The 16,023-nt window shown below is 44.5% G+C and overlaps 2 protein-coding genes across 2 annotated transcripts in view; one reads left to right on the forward strand and one right to left on the reverse strand.

Annotated features, from left to right (window-relative positions):
- grk6 (G protein-coupled receptor kinase 6) overlaps positions 1-10,391 on the reverse strand; it is a 30,793-nt gene extending 20,402 nt beyond the window's left edge. Inside the window, exons 1-2 of the mRNA XM_053441181.1 lie at positions 10,236-10,391; positions 6,462-6,557 (exon numbers count right to left, since the gene is read on the reverse strand). Of these exons, the coding sequence (XP_053297156.1) occupies positions 6,462-6,557; positions 10,236-10,287 (148 nt within the window). The 5' untranslated portion in view covers positions 10,288-10,391. The remainder of the gene's footprint in view (positions 1-6,461; positions 6,558-10,235) is intronic.
- A 1,812-nt stretch (positions 10,392-12,203) lies between these two features.
- nop16 (NOP16 nucleolar protein homolog (yeast)) lies at positions 12,204-15,819 on the forward strand. The gene is made up of 5 exons (XM_053441182.1): positions 12,204-12,417; positions 13,324-13,432; positions 14,556-14,622; positions 14,873-14,979; positions 15,178-15,819. The coding sequence occupies exons 1-5, from the start codon at positions 12,311-12,313 to the stop codon at positions 15,319-15,321; spliced, it is 534 nt and encodes a 177-aa protein (XP_053297157.1). The 5' UTR covers positions 12,204-12,310; the 3' UTR covers positions 15,322-15,819.
- Positions 15,820-16,023: the final 204 nt, after the last annotated feature.

Here is a 16,023-nt window from a genome sequence, read left to right on the forward strand (position 1 = left end):
ATATGTGTGTGTATAAATATATATATGATGTAGCAAGGTCCCAGCCTGTTGACTGTGTGTCATCATTGATCCGACGAGGTCAAAGTGAGGTTATGATCCATGTTCAACCCATAAATATAGATTCTTTAGATGAATTAATCAAAGAGCTGAAAAACATATTCAAGTGTAATTTCTCTTTGTTTAGAACTGACCCTCAACCAGTGTGTGAAACAAACACTTTCTGATTGACTAATTGTTTCTTGATAAATGGCTCGTGTCCCTTTGCTGAGTCACTTCCTGTCGATGACACTGACGCTCACTGGCTCTGTCAGGTTCTGTTTGATCCACTTGGAGTTTTGTCTGTATTGCTGCAGCTGCTTCCTCTTCGTCCTCCGCCCTCCAACCATCACTTCTCTCTGGAACAGAACCTCAGCTCCGTTCACGTTGGAGAAGCTTCTTCTGGGGACGTCCCTCGTCTCTCAGAACGTTCCATCGTGTGGTCGTGGCTCAGAGGAACAAGCTGTACATCCAGAGGACAGATGAACAGGCCTCTGTCGGGCCGCGGGCCGCGGGCCCCTGCGGAGGAACCATAACACCATGGGTTTGAAACTCTCCTCTGTCCTTCTCTTTGATGTGGAGGCTTCTCTCTGTGATGTATGACATCCAGAGAACAGCTGGAACAGTCACTGAGTTCACGCTCAACGCTTAACTCAGGGGTGTCCAAACTTTTTATCGCGAGGGCCGTATATAGAAAAAAATACGAAGGTCCGGGCCACTCACGGCGCCACGCCCCCCTGCCCTGGAGCGGACTGTTGAAAGTTGGGGGGGGGGGGGCATAGTCCATCACATTACCTTTAATTTAGCTGACGCTTTTATCCAAAGCAACTTACAATAAGTGCATTCAAGGGTACAAACCCAGAACAACAAGAATCAAGAAAGTACAATATCTTCAAAAATAGAGCAAAACTACAAAATGCTATAATTAAGTGCCATTAAAGTGCTACTAAATTGTTAGTTTAAAAATATTTTTTTTTTTTAATTTAAAATTTAAAATTTAAATTTTTTTTTGAGGCGGGCCAATTCAAAATGGACGGTGGGCCGCAGATGGCCCGCGGGCCGTAGTTTGGACACCCCTGGCTTAACTGAAGCAACAGCCCCCTGATCGCCCCCTGGTGGCCCGGCTGCACTACAGCTCATAAACCCTGCCTCCTCCATGTTAACCAATCGGTCGGGAACAAAGTAAAAGATCTACAGTAGATGTTATTTGAATGTCTGTAAAAGATGGTTTGTGTCATTTCAGGTAGTTTTTATCTCACTGATGTTCACGTGTTCATGTTTCAGTTTGGTTTGAATTATTTATTTTATGATCGACATTCATCTTTTTTCACAGGCTCTGGTTTACACAGTTTTTCAAATGACTTAAATTCAACTTATTAAACAAATAACCTTGAAAACAAGGATCCTCAAAAGGTCTCAAATGATAGATCTGGATCATAGGTCTTCAATATGTTGAAATATTAAGTCCTGAATGTGTGCAGGTCAGTCTCAGTTGTGTAACTGTTGGTCGACCGCTCCCTCCACCCCACTCTCATGCATCACCTCTCTGAACTGTAGAAAGTGAGAAGACGATCTTGTGCAACACTGAGATGTGACATGTTGCTCGACACGTTGTGTTGCTGTGGACGTCCGGACACACAAAGAAGAGAACAACTTGCTTCACACAAAACGAGGAAGTCGCCAGCTTCCTGAACGTGTTTCTCAAGACTCCCGCCCACTCGCTGGTTAACTGTCACTCTCATTCCTGAGTCCTCACCCGTTTCATCCTCTGATTCACACGTCTCAGGGTTTCATCGTCTTCTCGCTGTGCGACCTCAGCTTGTCAGAACTAACTGTATGTGGTTTGGAGCGTCTACATGTTGAGCTTCCTGTCTGCGTCCGACAGTTTGACTGAACTCATTTCACATCCGATGTTTCTCTGCAGCGTTCAGGAGAGAAGCTGCTCTGCTCTGAACGAGTGTTTCAACAGGACTCAAATCAGGAACTAGAATCAGGATGTGAAAGTCTGTTCTCCGTAGCAGTGTTTTTATTGAGCTTTGAAAATGAATATGAACTATTTAAAAAACTTATACAAACTATTAGAACGTCATTTTGTGATGAGTGAAACACACAGATTGAAACACGACGACCGGAAACTCCACAAACTCAGAGCCTCGTCTGAAAGGAGAAGAACCTGCTCTGTCGTTACTTCAGCTTTAATCAGATTTAAACAATTAACAAACCTGAAGTCGGTTTCTCTCGTCTTCATTGACTCGTCTCCTCGTTTCTCAAACAGAGGGACTTTGTGATGGATGGTGACTTTGTTTAACTGGTAATAAAGTTAAAGATATTTCAGTGATCTGGTTTCCAGTCTGATTGAGGCCGTTCAGTGAGTTTCATGTTAGACTCAGACGTGAAGGCCCCTGACAGACATGTTCAATGATCCATGACGTCTTTGAATCATTTGATTAAAACGTTCTCAGTTTGAAATGGTCTGTCTCCTGCTGACCCGGCTTCGTGTCTCCAAAGATCTGAACTTCTGTCTCATCTCTTTCCTTTTCCCAGTAAAGTGGACTGGGAGGGTTTCTGTGTCTGAGCCATGTCCGATTCCATCTCCACCGTCTCCGTGGGTCAAACCTGCTGGTTCCATCCCGACTGCTCCTCAGGGCAGAACACGTCTTATCGGTCATCGCCTCCTGCTCCTTCTTCTCCTTCTTCTTCTTCTTCTCCTTTATCTCCTGCTGTAACAATGTGTCCTGTGTGTTGAGGCTGAGCGGTGCCATGTATGGACGTACAGGATGTTCACAGCCTCCACACACCAACATGCTGCCGGTTGATGGGAACTCTGCTGTAAACATCTCGAGAGGAGATATCTCACATCACACTGACATCACATGATGCTACGATGAAGCTCCAGGCCACGTCGAACGGCTCGGTGCTTTAAATCTGAATTATGAAGAGACAGACAGAGACCATGGAGACTTCCTGTACGTCCATACATGGCACCACGGCCGCTCAGCGTAAACACACACAGGCCACATTGTTACAGCGGGAGGATTAAAGAAGAAGGAGAAGGAGCAGGAGCAGGAGGAGCAGGAGGAGCAGGAGCAGGAGGAGAAGGAGGAGCAGGAGCAGCGGACTGGACCAACTGATGATGACCGATAAGACGTGTTCTGCCCTGAGGTGCAGCTGGGATGGAACCAGCAGGTTTGACCCACAGAGACGGTGGTTGAGATGGAATCGGACGCTCAGACACAGAAACCCTCTCAGTGAACTTCACTCTGTCACCAGTTAGTTAATCCACACGTCGACTCTTAAGAAGCTGTCATGTTCAAACCAGAAGGAAACAAACACAAGCTGTTGACTCGAAGCTGGAGGATCATGGAGGAAAGTCCTGAGAGACTTTTCAATCCAAACTAAGAGCGACTGACCCAGATGAAGTCTCCACATCCTTCTGAGCATGTTGTAAGTTTAAATGCAGGAATCAGAGTCAGATAAGAGAAACGGCCAATACAAAATAAACTTGTATTTTAAAAAGTGATCAATTAACATCCTCATAACATATTACTTTAATTTTAATATAACTTAAATCCGTGATTTTCAGTCCAACGTTCTGGAGCCTTAACCAGAATCAAACTTCATGTTTCAGTTTCCAGGTCTTTACACCAAACGATGGCCGAGCTTCCACAGACTCACAAACCAACCAGCCGACAGTCAGGAGCTTCTTGTGTAGTTTGACAAACTCTCGTCCTCATATTCTGTATTTATGAGCTGTTGCTAATTGAATTAACCTCACAGCTCCCGTCCTCTGAAACCCCTTTGAAACATGACATGACACTGATGTGTGTGAATCATGTGTGAAAAACAAACATCTGACGATCTGAGCAACAGAGGAGCCGCTGTCTTCTTTTTCTCTAAGAGTGAAATGCAATAAAGGAAACAAACGACCTCAAGGACTTTAAACGCTTCATAAATCTGATTTATCAGCTTCCTCTTCAAAGGCTTCCACACTCTGCCTGCGGAAGTTGTGTACTTGTACAACTGTCACTTTAAACAACAATACAACTCGTCAGTGGTTTGGTTCCTGCTGCAGAACACAACACGTGGGTCCTCCTCTGTCTCTGCTCTTCTGCTGCAGTTTGACAACCACCATAAAATAACAGAAGAAGAAGATCTGGGGAGTTTCTGTGAGATTTCATGTCTCTGGAATCTTCTGACGCTCTGTCAGTGTGTGCACTCCGAAGATTAGAAGATTAAAACTCGATTCAGTCTGTCATCATGTCTGTGCAGTAGCAAACATCACACGTCAGCAGGTTCAGTGAAGTAATTCAGGTGCAGTTGTCATCACTATAAAACTTAACAGTTTTTAAAGGCGATGTATAAAAGTATTGAAGTGTCCTCTGCTGCAGGACGTGGTTTCTGGCTGGGGGATCTTAAAGTAGAGCAGCATCCCTCTCTCGACATGCTCACAGGCCTAAACGTTTCCTGGAGGGGCTGAATGAGAGAATGCAAATCACCACGTCAGCTGCTCTGGATGTTTTCTGGAGCTTTTCCTGCAGCCCAGTCGTAACATGTCTGGAAACATTAAATGAGTGGACGAGTTCCTGTGAACGAGTCTGACCCGGAAAGTCTGCTGCTGCTTCTTCACATGAGAAACACAAACTCCAGAGAACCTCCAGACGTGAAACAGAAACCAGCTTCAGTGTCACACCTGCTCACGAGTCGGATGTTGTAGCCCTGCTCAGTGTCAATCACGAGTTCCACACGTGACCTGAGCACATTCTGTTATTCAAACCCACCAACTGCCTTCCTCAATGAATTATTTCAAATCCCTCGGTTTGAATTCAGTCTTTTTAAAGATTGGATCTTTTTTCAACTCGTCAAAAGTGAACTTCTTCCCTCGTGGTGCGACACCTGTTAAACTGAAACTAACTCTACTGCGGGTAGAAACAGAAAATCACCAACAGTCGACTTCCTCTTTCTGCCTGGGCCACAGTTTCCTCTGAGGTGTCACTTGAGCACAGTTTCCTGAAGTGTTCTCTGTCCCTCGTGCAGAGCCGTCAACAAGCTGCAGGATCAGCAAGCAGCTCGATGTGAGAAGATCACTTGGTGCAAACGTTGAGCAGGAGAAATGGATCTGAAACAGAGCGTCACTTGTGTCCAGCACAGTTTGCAGAGGCTCTTTGTACTGATGGTGCTCAGTGGATGTTCTCGTCCTGGTGATTGATCAGAGTCACAAGCTGTAGCAGCTCAGAGACTCTGAGGCCATTTGTGTGTTTGTTCTACTGAACAATGTTTCCACAGGAGCCTGGTGGAATCATCTCTTATCGGACTAACTCATTACAAGCTCGTCTGATAGAAGGGACGTCACAAGGGCTTCTCATTCGTTCCATAGAGATCTTGAGGAACAGACCTTGTTGAGGGTTCATGTTTTTGCTCTCGTCAGGAGTCATCACTTCCTGTTGTTGGTTGTCGCTGAAAAATCTGTCTGTCAGTGTGTGTAGACAGTTTGTTTTCTGTTTGTCTCTTCAGATGGACAACGACACGGACGTCCATCCAGAATGCTTGATCCCCTCCCCGCTGACCCCCCCCCCCCCCCCCCCCCCCCCCGCTGACCTGTGCTCACTACACAACACACACCGACTCTCAGAAGATATTAGGACCTGAACCAGTTATTTTACTTTAGAGTTTATGGGACAATTATCGATTCAAAGTTTCTGTGAAGGACGACAGAGACGAGTGCACGAGCAAACACACATACACACACACACACACACACCCACACCCACACACACAAACTCAACATGCTGGAGAACATGCTGGACAACATGCTGGAGAACATGTTGGAGAGCATGTTGGAGAACATGTTGGAGAACATGCTGGAGAACATGTTGGAGAACATGTTGGAGAACATGCTGGAGAACATGTTGGAGAACATCCTGGAGAACATGCTGGAGAGCATGCTGGAGAACATCCTTGAGAACATGCTGGAGAACATGTTGGAGAACATGCTGGAGAACATGCTGGAGAACATGTTGGAGAACATCCTGGAGAACATGCTGGAGAGCATGCTGGAGAACATCCTTGAGAACATGCTGGAGAACATGTTGGAGAACATGCTGGAGAACATGCTGGAGAACATGCTGGAGAACATGCTGGAGAACTTGTTGGAGAACATGCTGGAGAACATGCTGGAGAACATGTTGGAGAACATGTTGGAGAACATGTTGGAGAACATGCTGGAGAACATGTTGGAGAACATCCTGGAGAACATGCTGGAGAGCATGCTGGAGAACATCCTTGAGAACATGCTGGAGAACATGTTGGAGAACATGCTGGAGAACATGCTGGAGAACATGCTGGAGAACATGCTGGAGAACTTGTTGGAGAACATGCTGGAGAACATGCTGGAGAACATGTAATCTGTGCTAAGACTGTTTTCTTACCTATGGTCTGTCGCAGCTCTTCACACAAACTGATGTGGGGAAACTGCAGCATCTGTTTCCATTTCTTGCTTTTTCCTTTTCTGTTTCCGCCGCCTCCTGCAAAACAAACAGCTCAGATTTAAACTGGGTGTGTGTGTGTGGGGGGGGGGGGGGGGGTTGAACATATATTCAGGTGTGAGGACGAGTTTCTCACCTGAAGAACAAAGCTCCCATAAATATAAATGATTTATTTAAGAAATCCAACATGGTTCTAGCTTCAGGATCAGAATAATGAGGCTACCATTGTGCATGTTGTGTGTTTGTGTGCGTGTGACACGTCGATTCACTCCTCGTGACCTTAACACAAACCGGCGTGTATTTCATCACAACAATTAATTGTACGAATTATAATAATCATATACAGATTAAACAACAATGAAAACTAAATTGGCATAAAGCACATAGTTGTGTTGGGAGTGGAGGAGTCACATGTCTGACGATAAAACAACACTGCTTTGCAGCACCCGGGGATTTGAACACAAAACCAACCATGAATCTTTGACCTGTGTTTAATAATTAATATATGTATTGATTATAGTTTCACTCAGAAGAGCTCAAACCTCCACCAAGACCCAACAGTCCCTTCATTCAGATTCTGCTGCTTGTCCTTCAGACTCTGACCAGAGACTCATCAGCCCTGGGACCTGCTGTCCTCAGAGAAGCTGCAGGATCAGTCGAGACGCAGCGGGGACACTGTCCCACTGTCTGTCCCACTGTCTGTCCCACTGTCTGTCCCACTGTCTGTCCCACTGTCTGGAGAGCACAGATCCAGGATTTGCAATGCAAATAGGACACGGTCGCTGCAGCTCAAATCCAAAAATGATTAACGATGCAGGTACGATGCAAACAAGATGTTTTGTTTATATCCAGGAAAGAGAATCGCAGGAAAGTTAATCGATGACAGAGAAAACGAGAAGACTGATGTTTTGCTGAATCAGAGAAATGAATCAGTGACGCAGGGTCGACAACGCTCCAGTCGACAACTACGTAACACAACATCACACCAGTTAACAAAACACAACATGTTGTGTTTATTTCCAGCTGTTATTTCTCATTTGAGTGAACGTGAGATCTTCGGTTTGGGACCAAACTGTCAAACCTTGAAACACATCATTTTAAACGGCTTAAAGCAACAGGGAAAAGTTTAAACACTTCTTAAACTTGAAAATATACTAAAAGTAAATAAACCTAAATAAAATCAAAGAATGAAAAACAGCTTCCAAAACTGAAGCCAAATCCTCTTGATCGCCCCCTGGTGGCTCCATCCTACAATCGCAACTGCAAAGACTCTAAATGCACAAGATGACACCGTTCGAGTCCCGGATACTTTGGTTTCATTTCTGGATCGTGAAGGTGGAGACGAGCCGTCCATCTTTATTTACAGTCTATGGTTATAACACTACAGGGGAATACGGTAAAATGTTTAATTAATACTTATTACACGAAACCTTTCCCTACGGATTCATATTTGTATTACAAGCTTCCGGCAAAATCTATGTTTGAATATGCAAATGAAGCTTATCTGGGTACATTCGTGCCCATTTACACACATTTACATAGAAGATACTCTGTCATCAGATTAATCCAGATTCAAAACTCTTTTCATGTTGTCAATCTGGAGCCAAAGGTCTAAACCCAGGTTTCTTCAGGGTCTTAAAAAGACTCTCTGAATAATAATCTGAATATTAGGCCTTAATATGTCTTAAGTATGTTCAGTTATTACAAACTAGTACTTTGTTGTTGTTAGTCACGTAGAAGCCAATCTCGATTCCCCTGAACATGATGCACGCAGCAGTATAAACTGTTTAGAGCTCAGGACCGACTCTTTCATCTGGCATCAGCCAATAAATAGTTGTTCATTAAAGTAAATGTTTTACAACCATATAATCCTATGTCTCATGTTGTCGGCACGTTGGAGCCAAAGTCTTTTCACAGAGGGTTTCTGTCTCCATAAATCAGGGACAGCGATTAGAACATATTAGTCTTTGCTGTGTCAACCCCCCCATCATAGAAAATATCCCTTTAAGTCCCAGTCCTCCACAGTACTCCCCACTAGCTGAGATGCACCAAATGAACGTCCTCGTGGCTCAAACATTATATTGTTGGAGGTGAAGATTCTTCTTCTTCTTCTTCTTCTTCTTCTTCTTCTTCTTCTTCTTCTTCTTCTATTGTCTATTGCTGTCTCTACTTCCTGTGATTGGTCCAAAGGTCCAAACTATCCATCACTCTGAAACAGAGCCAGGTTCAGTTTGATCCAGACCCAGAACTCCTCTTCTGCTCAGAGGAACCGTTCACACCTGATGTTCAGGTTCAGTGTGAACTGAAGGGTCTGAAGCTCTGAACCAGACCAGGTGTGAACGGGTCCTGATTGTGTCTCAGTTCAAATTCACATCAATTTGTGTTGCCTGGTGACAATAGAGCATCTTTCCTCGAGGCTCTGGAGCTCAGAGGTCGAGGCCGGCCTGGGGCTGGAGGATGTGACACCTTGCTCTGGTCCTGAGGGTGAGGATCGTGACTCTCGTCTTCTTTTGTCCGTCTGCAGATCAGGAAGATGATGAGTCACCACAACCTCTGTCTCCTGCTCACAACAACAACTGATCCCACACTGTTCTGACAGGTGTGAGTGTACACGTCTCTCTCACACGCACACACACACACACACACACACACACACACACACACACACACACACACACACACACACACACACACACACACACACACACACACACACACACACACACACACACACACTCTCTCTGCTGGATGTTACACTGGTTGTGTTTCAGACATGAATCTAAGAGGTTCCTGCTGAAGAGGACTGAGATGACCTCGTGCACACCCACCCACCCACACAGACACACACACACACACACACACACACACACACTTCAGTGCAACAGCTGCTCTGCCTCAACATCCTGTTTCGACAGGACGATGCTGCAACACCAGCGGGGAGCCTCCTCCGGACCTGGAGTCAGACCCAGCACCAGACTCCCTTTGAAACACGGTGGATTTAACTCCTCCCCCTGGTTCCCTCCGTGCCTGTTCACTGTACAGGAGTCCCACAGCGGGTCACAGGAGCCCGGGAGCTGCTCTTTAATTTGGCACCATCCAGCCAACTGTTGTTCCTCATAATCACCTGCTAGCTCCTCATCCCCACAGCCTACGTTCAGCAGAACTCCACCTAACAACCTGTAGATTTGACTTTACCCTCTGCTTTCCTATGTGTGTGTTCACTGTACACAGATCACATATCAGTTCACAGGAGCCCAGGAGCAGCTCTTTAGTTCGGCATCAATAATAACCCTATTATTAATAAAAATCAATATTTAACAACCATAAACTCTTCTGGCTCCTCGTCCCCTCCGCCACTTTAAACAGAACTTCCTCAAAGATAAATACGTGTTATTCACGCTTTATCACGAGCGACATCAACAAGGAAGGTCGAGATTTTGAGGATTTAAGGAATTTATCGAAACGACTTTTACGCCGAATTGTTCGGAGTTTGTTAGAAAGTTGTGTTTGTGTTTCCGGCGGTTTGTAAGTTGTGTTGAATCTCCGGGAGGAAGCAGACCACCTGAAGGAGCGAGAGTTGTAGAAGGAGTTCGGTGCAGAGAAGGATGTTAGGACCTGTTGGTATCGAACATGGAGCGGTTCACTGTGTCCGCTGGACCCCCGGCACCGGCTCGTCGCTCCGGTACCGGGACCCAGAGGAGCGGTCTCCATCCTTACCTTCCCGAGCCTTCAGCAGCACCGTGTTGGCCACGATGTTCTCCAGCTCCATGTCCAGGCTGTCAGCGGTCACAGCGGCAGCAGCGCACCGGGCTCCTGGTCCCCCGCGGCGGCTTCAGTCCCAGCCGGTCCTCCCTGTAAGCTCCACCCGCCGCCTGCCGCCGCCCTGACGAGGACGAAGAATCCAACTCACCGTCTGAGGCGCTGAGGTCCGGTCCCAAGCGTGATACTCCGCCCCCCCTCCTCTTTACCCTCCTCCTTTTCCTCTTCCTCCTCTTCCTCCTCCTCTTCCTCCTCTCTCTCTCTCTCTCTCTCTCTCTCTCTCTCTCTCTCTCTCTCTCTCTCTCTCTCTGTCCTTATCTATCTATCTATCTATCTGTCTCTCTCTCTCTCTCTCTCCCACCCTCTCTCTGTCTCTCCCCCCTCTCTGTCTCTCTCTCTCTCTCTCTCTCTCTCTCTCTCTCTCCTCCTCCTCTCCACTTGCTAATTTAGCATATAACATGTTTTATTTTATTTTGCCACATTCGATTATCTAGGAGGTGAAATGTTTTAATTTCCTACTTTTCTGTTATAGATAATAAATAGTTAACAAGTATTTGTCATAACCTTGAACTATGATATCTGGATGCCAGTATTTGGATTTGTATACTATAAAATAAAATAGTTTTATGCTCTGTTTGTTAGTTATAACAGTGTCAAGATATTTAACATATTTCGCATAAGTTTAGATTATTATTAATATGAAATAATAATAATAATACTGTGACTTTAATATTCCATTGATTTCTCTATAATTGATTGATCAAGTGCTAATTATCTCTCTGATAAACATGTGCCTGTCTGCCTGATCTGAGTTCGGCCATGACGTAGGTTGAGAATATTTAAATCGATGTGTTGTGAATCTGATTCCTCTGATGTGTTCATGTTCATATCAATCTGTTGGAAACAGGAAATCAATGGCTGCTCGTGTCTCCTCTTCCTCTGCACAGATCGATGAAGACTCCACCGGAGCATCAAAGCTCCATTAAGAAGGATCTTCTCTGTTCTGTCATCATCACTGACGACAGCAGCTCAGAGGCTGGGAGCAGATATCGACCAGTTTGTTGTGTGACTGGTCCAGGTTGTTAAAACTCAACAAACTTCTGATCTGATCTGATCTTTTTATGAAGGGAAATGGAGGAACGGATAATTAACGTGATACTCTATAGTTTTATAGTTTCCATTTTTAACCATTATACTGGTTCTTTAAATGAGCCTGTTACTGGCTCTGCTTCTTCACAATCAGTTTCTATTCCTTTCTCCCACATCCTTCACACACACAGATGTTCACCCTGAAAACATCTGTCTGCTGCTGCTGCTGCTCAACAGATGTTTGCTACCATGAAAACCAAAACACTTATCAAACTAAAACTTTGAGGTGACAGGAAGCATTGGTTTTATATCCATTGTTATTTTAAAACACAGATTATAATCTATATCTTGATTCATGCTGGATTCTAAAGAAAAACACAAAACCTGAGGAAGTTTAAGAGAATCTGCTGAAATGAAGTATTTTATATTTCACTTTATTTCCAGCTTTTCTGTCGAGTTTTCCAGAATGAATCAAAGTGAAGCTTGTGATGTTTTATTATTACGTCAGTCTGACCCCTGGAGGACACAAGCAGCTACTGCAGCTGTGAAGGTGAATAATTCAACAAGATGTTTGTGTCACAAATACAAAGAAGATCACAAAATACAATTCATTAGCTTTATTAATTACATATCACTGATGAGTCTTAATGTAAATGAGCTAATAAATAAATATTTAAATCAAATGTTTGTAAATGTATGATTTTATTTATATATTATGTGTTTATATATGTATTGTGTCTTATATACACAGCGAAGGACAAAATTAACATTTAAAACAAATAACAGAAAATGTGAGGGGAGAAGCGGAAGTGTCTGAGGTCACATGTCAGGAAGTAAACCACGTGTTTCCCGTCTGCAGCCTCATGTTGTTTCCTCCGCGTCAGAAAATCTAACCGAGAAAAACACAAACCGAGAAAAACCGAGAAACTCACAAAGACGCAAAGATGCCGAAAGCGAAGCAGGCGGGTAAGAGGAAGAAGTTCGACTACAACGCGAACCGGAAGAAGATGAAGAAGAAGTTCCTCAAGAAGTGCAACCCGACCATAGACGAGTGAGTTAGCATGCTAGCTACTGGATGCTAACGTGGGGCATGCTGGGAGATTGAGACAAAACACTGGGGTTCTGTTTTTAAACATGTGCGTTAAACTCACGTGATCATTTCAGCAACACAGCTCAGGGTTAACGTAGCCATGTTACTGACCCGGGTTAACCTAGACCCGGGTTAACTTAGATCAGGGTTAACGTAACCATGTTACTGACCCGGGTTAACCTAGACCCGGGTTAACTTAGATCAGGGTTAACGTAACCATGTTACTGACCCAGGTCAAATTTACCATGTTACTGACCCAGGTCAAATTTACCATGTTACTGACCCAGGCCAACCTAGACTCGGGTTAACGTTTCCATGTTACTGACCTGGGCCAACCTAGACCCGGGTTAACGTAACCATGTTACTGACCTAGGCCAACCTAGACCTGGGTTAACTTAGACCTGGGTTAACGTAACCATGTTACTGACCCGGGTTAAATTTACCATGTTACTGTTCCAGGCCAATCTAGACCCGGGTTAACGTAACCATGTTACTGACCCGGGCCAATTTATAGTATTATTGTAGACCCAGATTAACTCAGGTTTAATTGAATTATGCTACTAACTAAAAGTGTCACTAACCTGGGTTAACTTGAACATGTCACAGACCCGGTTTAACTTTAACTGACCTGGGTTAACTTAAATCTGGTTTAACTGACGTGTAACTGGAACCTGCAGTAGACCCGGGTTAACTCAGGTTTAATTCAAACATGCTACAAACCCCATTGAACTGAAACTGTCACTAACCTGTGTTAACATTAACCTGCCTCAGACCCTGGTTAAGTTAATCCTCTTATTGGATAGATGATATTTCATGTTCATATTGTCTCTAACCGTCCTCGTGTCCTTAACGCTGTCGTTGTCTCAGTCGACAGATCCGGAACGCGTGGGACGATAAGAAGTCGGTGTCCAAGAACCTGCAGGACATGGGTTTGGCCTTCGACCCCAACCGGTCGCTGCCGCTTCAGAAGCCGAGCGTAAGTGAGCGCTGGGGTCACGACCTCCAGACACCTCTTTAACCAGAGATCATCTGGACATGTTCAGTTTGAATCCCAGTTCATTAAAAGCTCCAGGGACTTATCAACACTCCCTTGATCCAAGCTGCTGGGTTCTGACGTGAACTCTAATTTAAACTGTGCAGTCACACAACTTCATTTTACATATTGATGGAGTTAATTATAGAGTTTTTATATTATTTCATTGAAGGTGTAGATAAATTGAGATTTAACTAAAGTCCACGTGTGGGATCGAACTGGGGACATTGCAGCAAACTTTATTTGTGTTCTTATTCTGTAGTTCTTGTTTGTACCTGCAGGGGGCAGCAGAGTGACAATTATCAAACAGGACACCAGATGAAATCTTAAAAAAACACACACATTAATCACAACACCAGAGTCTGAGGTGAATTTAAAGTCATTTCAACACGTTCGTACACAACTGGTTAGAAACAAAACCCTTTCTAACCAGTGGTCGATGGGAAACAACCAAAGAAGTAACTGTGAATTGTACTTCAAACCCACAAACTGTAAAGATTATGATCTATAAAAGTGTTACTGTCCAGTCGGACGTCATAGTTTCTGATGCTCTTTCTCACGTGGAACCCGTTATTGCTTTAGATAGAATTCATTCTGTGTGAAACGCTGATTTTTTTTTTTAACACTTTTTTGGTCAAAACCTTTTTTTCCTTAAGAGCAAAGGAAGCATGAGCTCTACTGGTTTCCCTCCAGCCACTGGTGCTCCTGGTAAACATTTCAAACACTTAGTTCCAAACTAAAGTCATGAAGAGTCACTGGAAGGGGTTTGAAAAATGTAAAAGAACTAAAGAACTAAAATACACCAGCAAGAATCAGCGTCTGCCTTCATCAGGCTGAACTGAGACAAGGATTATTTATTGTCTCATATTTGACCCGGCCTCTCTGGGCATTGCACTGTAAATAATCTCTTTCCTCATTCTATCTTTTTCCTGCCGACACATAAATGATGAATCCTCTGTCGAGCGTCGGTGCCGGAAAAACCCCCCAACACATTTCCCACCTGTCACTTGACCTGAAGCCAGAATCCTGACGACCTCCACTGACCTTCATGTGTTTGTGTTTGCAGCTCCTCGGTCGAGACAGAGAGACCAAAGCTCCCGTCAGCGTCGTCACCAAACCCTACGTCCTCAACCGTGAGTTCTTTAAACACTTTGCTTTCCTTCAAAATGCATCAGTGAAGAAGACACAATCTGTCCTCAGCTCTACTTACCAGCTGTGGCTGCAGGGGGCGCTGTTGCTCAGCGAAGGTCACAGAGCGTAGCTTCAAAAACAAGAAGTACAAATATATAGAAACTTGTCTCTGGGAGGATTTGAGTTCAATTAGTCACTTTCTATTTGTGTCGCCCGTTGTCACAAAGTCCTGATTTGTGTTGTTTTGAACAGAACTGGAGGAGCAGGCGAATCGTCCAGAGAAAAGTGTGAAGACGTTATCGTCCGACCTGATCGAGTACGTTCAGTACATGGTCCGAGAGCACAAGGACAACTTCAAGGTGAGAGCACGAAGCTGCAGTGAGTCCTGCTGGTAACATGATGGAGTCCAGATTCAGACAGAGGTTTGAGTCTGAAGATTCTAGACTGTTATGAAATTCAAAGTTAGAAAATATGGAAAAGGATCATTTGCCGTTGATTGTCGAGCGCGTCACGTTGGTCAGCTTCACACGGACTCTGGTGTTTGTTGGTCCCTGCAGGCGATGGCCCGAGACGAGAAGAACTACTACCAGGACACGCCCAAGCAGATCAAGAGGAAGATCAACGAGTACAAGCGCTGCCACTCGCAGCACTACGACGCCTTCGTCCGCTCGCTGGCCGCCCCGCAGCCGATGGCCCAGTAGGGGGCGTGTGCACCCTGCTCTGGACTTGAAATCTTGCTCTGCATCCGGACCAGACGGGAATCGAACCGTGTCCGAGTGCAGACGGAACATTCAGACTGAGGCGGAATCCACAGACGAGGACAGAGGGGAGACGTTTCTCTCTGGATCTGATCCTTCCTGTGTTTTGAGTTTTTCTTCCTCTTTACAGGAACTTTCTCTAAACTCTGTGTTCTGAATGTGAAACGTGGCCGAGATCTATTTTAATGTGTCGTCAGCTGATTCCTTCTCCTCTTCATCAACCTGTCACAGGACCGGTGTCAGATCTTCAGGGGGAATCACAGTTTGTACAGCAACAGTGAATATTTGTGTTGAAATCTTCTCCGGATAAAAAAGCAGAAAATGTCAAAACAGTTAAACAGGTTTGTTCGTGTGAATGAGTTCTGAACCAAATAATCTGCTTTAGAGAATAAGGAAACTCATTCTACCCAAATATTAAACATACTTTTTACTAAATGAAAACATTGGATATTCCCTTTTTTAAAAATGTGTTTAAATACTGACACCTTTAATTAAATATATATGTGGAACCCAGAGGAGAAATCCACAGTAGGTCTGAAAATATTTTTGGTGTCAGACAGGGTTCCCACGGTACCTGGAAAACATGGAAAACATGGAATTTATTTTTTCATTTTCCAGGTTTGGAAAAGTCATGGAAACTGAGCA

This window comes from Pleuronectes platessa, chromosome 15, assembly GCF_947347685.1.
Source record: "Pleuronectes platessa chromosome 15, fPlePla1.1, whole genome shotgun sequence".
In the NCBI taxonomy this organism is placed as follows: Eukaryota; Metazoa; Chordata; class Actinopteri; order Pleuronectiformes; family Pleuronectidae; genus Pleuronectes; species Pleuronectes platessa.

Coding starts and splice junctions, on each gene's coding strand:
- nop16 (XM_053441182.1), top strand. CDS start 12,311: ATGCCGAAAGCGAAGCAGGCGGGTAAGAGGAAGAAGTTCGACTACAAC. Junction 14,623..14,872: donor CAAACCCTACGTCCTCAACC/GTGAGTTCTTTA, acceptor TGTTTTGAACAG/AACTGGAGGAGCAGGCGAAT. Junction 14,980..15,177: donor AGCACAAGGACAACTTCAAG/GTGAGAGCACGA, acceptor TGGTCCCTGCAG/GCGATGGCCCGAGACGAGAA.